General features: G+C 51.3%; 1 protein-coding gene across 1 annotated transcript in view; it reads left to right on the top strand.

Moving 5' to 3' along the window:
- Positions 1 to 7682, top strand: part of IGDCC4 (immunoglobulin superfamily DCC subclass member 4) — a 47950-nt gene that overhangs the window by 18897 nt on the left and 21371 nt on the right. Inside the window, 2 exon segments of the mRNA XM_032250990.1 lie at positions 4408 to 4544; positions 5914 to 6054. Of these exon segments, the coding sequence (XP_032106881.1) occupies positions 4408 to 4544; positions 5914 to 6054 (278 nt within the window).

The following is a 7682-nucleotide window of genomic DNA, read 5'->3' as shown; positions in this document are numbered from 1 at the left end:
TTTTTTTTTTTTTTTTTTGATGGAGTCTCGCTCTGTCTCCCAGGCTGAGTGCAGTGGCTCCATCTCGGCTCACTGCAACCTCTGCCTCCCAGGTTCGAGACAGTCTCCTGCCTCAGCCTCCCAAGTAGCTGGGATTACAGGTGTCCGCCACCACGCCCGGCTAATTTTTGTATTTTTAGTAGAGACAGAGTTTTGCCATGTTGGCCAGGCTGGTCTTGAACTCCTGACCTCAGGTGATCCACCCACCTTGGCCTCCCAAAGTGCTGGGATTACAGACGTGAACCACCGCGTCTGGCCCACTCATATTTTAAGAAACATGGAACTAAGGGACTTAAATAGCATTGGTTTCTGCCCTACCGTCTCCCATTTCTGACAATCTCATGTGACTCCCAGCCAGTATCCCCTTGCCCTGGGTGGATCTGAAGGACTTGGGGAGGGGGCGCTGCGGCCCTTGGGAAATTCAGAGCAGCTGCATCATTTCTTCTGTGTTCTTTAATCCAGGGCCCAAGTGGCCTTTTGTGGGGAGAGGCAGCAGACTTGGGTTTGAGGTTGGAAAAAGAGGAATCCCTTCCTTTTGAATTGAGATTGTTTTTCATTCTACAAGTAGCTTTTATTTTATTTGAAATTTGAATTTCTTTTAAAATGGTAAAGTGTACCAACTTTGCAGAAAGGGGTAAAAAGTCACCTACTGACTGAACACAGCTAGTACCCATTTGAGCGCGTCCTTGCAGTCTTTTGAAATACGTATATGGGTTACACCGCTGTAAACATGTGCTTAGACCTTGCAATTCATAAATATGTTTCTATTATCTGATGTGAGCTCAGAACACATTAAGAGGGTCAGGGTTGTGAAGCAGGCAGGACAGGAATTATCTAACAAACTTTTCAGATGAGAAACTGTGGCTCAGGTATGGAATCTTGCTAAAATCACACACCGAAACCAGTTCTCTCCACTGTGTCACAGTGCTTCTGTGTTAGAGCCCAGGTTACAAAACAAAGTGTACATGGGAACAGACTATTAGCAACTTATGTTTTACAAAGTTTATATTTCCTGATATATATTTATTGAAAAAAAAAGAAAGATACTTAAGGCCAGGCGAGGTGGCTCACTCCAGTAATCCCAGCAAGACCATCCTGGCCAACATGGTGAAATCCCATCTTTACTAAAAATACAAAAATTAGCCTGGCGTGGTGGCACGCACCTGTAGTCCCAGCTACCCGGGAGGGTGAGGCAGGAGAATCACTTGAACCCGGGAAATGGAGGTAGCAGTGAGCTGAGATTGTGCCACTGCACTCCAGCCTGACAACAGAGCAAGACTCTGTCTCAAAAAAAAAAAAGAAAAAAAACTTAAAAAGCACAATACATAAGAGTCCCTGGTAATCCCGCTCCTACAGAAAACCCCCATAAACCACACAGGCTTTGTCAGCTTTGACTTGTTCTGTGCATATCCATCCTAACATAAATTTTGTCTATTTTCTAAAAATAGAATTTTTTCATAAACACCGTTTTTGACTTTTTTCCCCCACTAATATATCTTGAACATCTTTCCAAGGACAGAGCTTCTAAAAACACATTTTAGTAAAGCAAAAGATTTTTTTTTGAGTCAGGGTCTCACTCTGCTGCCCAGGTTGGAGTGCAGTGGCACAATCACTGCTCACTGCAGCCTCCACCTCCTGGGCTTCAGTGACCTTCCCACTTCAGCCTCCTGTATGGCTGGAACTACAGGTGTGCGCCACCATGCCTGGCAAATTTTTGTATTTTTTGTAGAGACTGGGTTTTGCCCATGTTGCCCAGGCTGGTCTCCAGCTCCTGGGCTCGAGCAGTCCGCCTGCCTGTGCCTCCCAAAGCCCCTTGCCTCTACTGGCTGCGGCAGTAGTATCTGGGGAAAGGAATTATTCATTTATTCATTTCTTCATTCATTCAACACACATAACTAAGGAAATGTTATTTTTTCAAAGGAGAGGCTAGCTCCTGAGTACTCAGAGCACGTATTTCCCTGGGAAGACCTAGAAGCACTGGCTGGGAAACGTAGGCAGTTCCCAGCAGCATGGTCAGCTCTCTAGGCCAAGGGAGGAAAAGAGGAGAAGGAAGGGTCTTGGAGGCAGAGCACATTAGGTGGATGGGGTGGGGCCTGTTTCCTGGGTGGGTCCTGCTCGTCCTTCCCCGGTTTGCCCTTTCCTGTCAGTTCTCTGGCAGCAGACTGGGTCCTGGCCCAGGACTTCCCTCCAGCCACACTTGCCTCCTGTCCCTTTCAATCTGCCTCAGCCCCTAGGTAGGAGCTATTGGAGCTGGGGGTGAGAGGCCGCGGGCAGGGGCGGGTTTGCCTGTGCAGTGCAGGAAAGAGTGGCGCAGGTTTATGCCTTTTTTCTCTAAGTCCTGTAAGTCTCTGGGACACAGTGGGTTTGTAGGCCTCTGTTTAGAATGTTCTTCTTCCCCCCAGCCTTAGAGCTACTTCGCTTCTCCCATGTTTAGATTTTTTCACACCCCACTTCCCCATGAGCTGAGGGAGCTCCACCAGGCGCACAACTGCCCCCTTCCCTCTCTGACCCTGGCCCAGCCTACGTCCCAGAGGCCAGCACCGTTGGCTCTGTTGAGAAACTAGGACTCTCAACCTGGAGCTGACCCTGCAGGGATCCCAGTTGGAGGATTCCAAAGGACCCACTCACCCCTGCTTAGATCAGAGCCCACTCTGGTCCCCCACCATCCCAACCCTCAGGGAGACCTCCCTATCCCAGATTACATCGTTTCTTAAGGAAGGTCTCTGGACCTTTCTACCTCTGTAACCCAGAAGACAGGGAACACCCTCATCCATCACACGCCTTCTAAGTAACGTACGTGTTGACTGAGTCTGCTTGCAGACTACATCCCCTCCAAGGGCATTCTCAGCCATCCAATGGCTGCTGAGACAGGCAGGTGGGATGAATATGACATTTGGCACCAAAAGACCCAGGTTCGAGTTTTCACTGTGCTCCATCTGTGAGACCCAAGGAAAACACCCCTCTCCCTCTGAGCCTATTTTTCACCAGTAAGATGGAGGTTGCGACCCCCTCTATGTCTTGGGCTTGTTTTGAGGGTCACATGAGATGGTGTGAATAAAGAGTATTTTATCAAGGGAGGGAGAAGGTAATATGGGCAAGGGGTAAAAGAAATTCAAACTGTGATGGGCGTGGTGGCTCACGCCTGTAATCCCAGCACTTTGGGAGGCTGAGGCAGGCAGATCACCTGAAATCAGGAGTTAGAGACCACCCTGACCAACATGGAGAAACCCCGTCTCTGCTAAAAATACAGTGTTGGCATGTGCCTGTAATCCCAGCAATGCGGGAGGCTGAGGCAGGAGAATCGTTTGAACCCGGGAGGCAGAGGTTGTGGTGAGCCGAGATCACGCCACCGCACTCCAGCCTGGGCAACAAGAACAAAACTCTGTCTCAAAAAAAAAAAAAAAAAATTCAAACTGTATAGAAAGATATATAATAAAAAGTCAGTCCTTTCCACCCTCAGTCCCCTGGATCCCAGGTCCCCTTCCCGGAGACAACCACCATTACCAGGAACATTCAATGTATACGAAAGCAGAGAAGCCTCCGTGCCCTCACACGTACTGTTTTGTACTAGAACACGTTTGCAGATGGCCCTCTATCAGCACACACAGAGCTGCCTCCTTTTTAGCAGCTGCCTGGCATTCCATTGTGCACATGTACCCAAACCAATTTAGCCCGTTCCAACCCTGCCGATGGACACTCGGGTTGTCTCCCGCTGTTTGCTATTCCAGACAGTGCTGGAGTGAGTATCGTGTGACATTGTTCTCGTGCTCACACCTGAGAGCATCTGTGGGTTAGAGCCCTAGAAGTTTCGATGTTGAGATATTGCCAACGTGCCCTGGACAGATGGTGTACGGGCAGGGCCACCCTCAAGGCAGGAGTGCCTTCCCCCATTCCCCCATCCACATGGGCTGTTCTTTGTCTTTTTTTTTTTTTTTTTGAGACGGAGTCTCCCTCTGTCACCCAGGCTGGTGTGCAATAGCGCGGTCTCGATTCACTGCAACCTCTGCCTCCCGGGTTCGAGTGATTCTCCTGCCTCCGCCTCCAGAGTGGCTGAAACTACAGGCATGTGCCACCATGCCCAGCAATTTTTAGTATTTTTAGTAGAGATGGGGCTTCACTCTGTTGGCCAGGCTGGTCTCAAACTCCTGACCTTGTGATCTACCCACCTCAACCTCCCAAAGTGCTGGGATCACAGGCGTGAGCCACTGCGCCTGGCCCACATGGAGTGTTATTAAACCTTCTGATTTTCACCAATCTAACAGGTGAAAATGGTATCTTAGAGTTTTAATTCGCATTTCTTTTATCATGAGCCACCCTCCCTGTGGACCCTCTGCGCACCTCACAGTTGCCCGCTCTCCTCTTCCCAAGGCTCATCACGCTTCCCAACGGCATCCTTCAGATCCTGGATGTTCAGAAGGGTGATGCGGGCTCCTACCGCTGTGTGGCCACCAACTCAGTTCGCCAGCGCTTCAGCCAGGACGCCTTACTCAGTGTGGCCCGCAGAGGTAAGGAGGCTGGCTGGGTGGGCAAACCTGGGGGTTTCTGCAGCCGGCCACTTCAGAGCTGGGAGGGACCTCAAGTAGGTGATGGGTGTTAGTCCCATTGGCAAGTGAGGTGATGAGGCCGAGAGGGCACTGCCACCCAGCAAAGTGGAGGAGAACTGGGCTGGAATACAAGACCCCGGGCTCCGGTGCGGGGCTCTTCTCTTCATACAGAGCCTGTGTGCCCTCGGGTGGATGGAGCATCGAAGGCTGGGGACACAGGTGGGGAGGTGGGGCATCTGAGGGGGTGTCAGCGCCCAGAAGCCCTGGTCCTTGCCCCTTTCTCTCCCACCCTTCTGTAATCACTGCGGGGTTCAGGCACTGGGGGATTCGTCCCTCTTTGCTTTCTGTGTCCTGCAAATCTGACCCCCTGTGGTCCAGCACTGCTGTCCTTTACTCTGTTTCTTTGAAAGGCTCTTGCCCCAGTGTGATGGAGTAGGAAGGGCACAGGGTTTGGGGTTGGGAATACCTGGTTTGAACCCTGGCTTCTCTGCTCACCACCTGCGTGGCCCTGGGCTCCCTATCAAATGTCCAGCTCAGAGACGCTCGCAGAGTCCTTGAAACAAGAATGGGAAGTGCCTGGCACCTGGCAGGTGCTCAACAGAGCCCACTTCAGACCTCCCCCAGGGCCCTCCCTTGCTTCCCTTTGCCAGTGATCCCTCCCCGCTCCCATTCCCCTCCCCGCACTCCCACCCGTTCCCACCCTGTTCCCCCTGAGCTTAGCTGGTGGGCTCCCCCAGCCGGGTGGCCTCTCTCTCCTGTTCTGGGGGTCTCTGCCTCCACCTGCTGGACAATCCAGATATTCACCACTCCACCCAGGGGACCAGGGTCACATGGAGAACTTGGCAGGAAATCGGGGTTTAGGGAGCTGCCACGCAGGCAGAACCTCAAGCCCACTGCCTGCCTTTTCCACTGGGGAATCCAAGACCCTTTGGTGAAGGGATTTGCCTAAGGCCACCCAGTGCGTTAATGGCAGTGCTGGAACTAGAAACGATGTTGACTCCAAGTCTGGTGCTTTGCCTGTGACCTTGTGACAGTCCTCTGCCTAGAGGGTGGGCTGCATTTGGGAGGGAAGAATGGAGGTAGTCGTGGGTCTGTCTAATCATTTCTCTGGTGCTGAGCTGAGGCTCAGGCAATTCTGGCTCCAAAAGAGAGAGCTTAGAGGTCCAGTCCCAGCCCTGCTGAAGTTTATAGCCACCATCCCCCGTCTGACAGATGGAACCATTGCTGCTGTCCCCGTACCACCTCACCAGGTTACTGTGAGCCTCCGGCGAGGTATTGCATGGCAAATGCCTAATGGTAAGCCTGCCTGCTGGTCTGTCTTTTTCTCCAGGGTCCCTGGCATCCACCACAGGGCAGGGCATGGTCATTGTGGCAGCCCCAGAGAACACCACTGTGGTGTCTGGCCAGATTGTGGTGATGGAATGTGTGGTCTCAGGTGACCCCACCCCTCTTGTGTCCTGGATCCGAAAAGGTGAGTGGAGGGAGTGGAAGGTGGAGGGAATGGGAAGGGAGGGATGTGGCATCTCGTATACCCCTAAGTCAGCGGGATTTATGGGTGACCCGTCAGTGGTCACCAACCCTCTGGTGTGGCAGGAACGCCCTTCCCAGGGCTGGCTGTGGTGTACAGGGCCAGAAGTTGCGCTGGGTACCTGGACAGGCCTTATCATCACTCTGTGTAGCATGTACTTTACAAAAGCACCTCCGAGCTGCCACTGACAGAATGGTTATTGCAGCCCTCCTGAGGGCAGGCGCTGGACTAGGCTCTCCGCCTTAGGTGTTTCTGTTCCTCACACCAGAGTTACAAGTGAGCACCCGAGAGCTGGGAAGGTGCCACACAGCCAGCGAGTCGGGCCGCGTAACAACCAGGCCAGCGCTGGGTCCACCCCAGCACGATGTTGCCTTTGTGTGCCTCGCATCATGCTGGGGACAGTGAACAAAATACAGAGAGGGGGGACCCTGCCCTCTGAACTCATTGTCTTGTGAAGGGGAGAAAACACACATCCGTGCAGAGGGCTCTGACGAGTGAGAAGTGCCACTGAGTGCCTGGAGATGCCAGCAGGGTCGTGCCAGTGCTGGGCCAAACGTCATGAGCAGTCTCCTGAGCACTTTCACACCTGCTCTGCTGTCAGAGCCTCCAAGAGCCCTTTGGGGAGAGTAGGGGCCAGTACTATTATTCCTAGTGGGCAGATGAGGAAACTGAGGCTCAGAGAGGCAGGTGGAAGAGCCAGGACCAAGCTTTTGAGTCTGTTCTCTTTCTGGTATGCCACCTCCCATAATCCTGCAGTAAGAAAGCAAGGGTTATTTTTGTTTCCATTTGTCGTCAAAAAGTGACTTGGCAGAAGTCAGTTTTAAATCTAGTTTTCTTTACCCCTTTCCCCAGCTCATTCTATTGCCCTATACGTATTGTTTAAAAATCAGTTTATGTATCATATATCATGGATAGATATAGTTTAAAGAAAATGGATTGAATAGCTATTAATAGGTACCCGTCACTGAGCTGGTGACATAGAAGAGCACTGGTATTTTTGCACCTATCTGACCCACTCTGCCTCGTTAGACCTGTGACACTTGCCTACTTAGGGGGCCAGCAGGATCCTCGTATTACTGGGATAAACTTGTGGTGTCACCTAGAAGTTCTAATGTCAATACTTCTTAACTCCTGACCGTGCGTCAGGGTCGCCTAGGGGACTTGTTGAAACTGTAGACTCCTGATCTCCATTCCTATCTGTAGGATTGCATGAAAAAATAACAGAATAAAACTGTAGACCCCTTTCTTCACCCTGGAGAGTCACGATCTTTTTTTTTTTTTTGAGCCTGTCACTCAGGCTGGAGTCCAGCGGTGCAATCACAGCTCACTGGGGCCTCCCCTTTTGCCGGCTCAGGTGATCCTCCTGCCTCAGCCTCCTGAGTAGTTGGGACTAGGCATGTGCCACTATGCCCATATTTTGATTTTTGTAGAGACAGGGTTTCTACTATTTTAGAAAAAAGGTGGAGGTTGCGGTGAGCTGAGATCACGCCATTGCACTCCAGACTGAGCAACAAGAGCAAAACTCCGTTTCAAAAAAAAAAAAAGAAGAAGAAAAGAAAGAAAAAGAAAAA

This window comes from Sapajus apella, unplaced genomic scaffold (genome assembly GCF_009761245.1).
Source record: "Sapajus apella isolate SASKATOON/1434 unplaced genomic scaffold, GSC_monkey_1.0 scaffold74, whole genome shotgun sequence".
Classification (NCBI taxonomy): Eukaryota; Metazoa; Chordata; class Mammalia; order Primates; family Cebidae; genus Sapajus; species Sapajus apella.
This window is presented reverse-complemented; position numbering and strand designations above follow the sequence as displayed.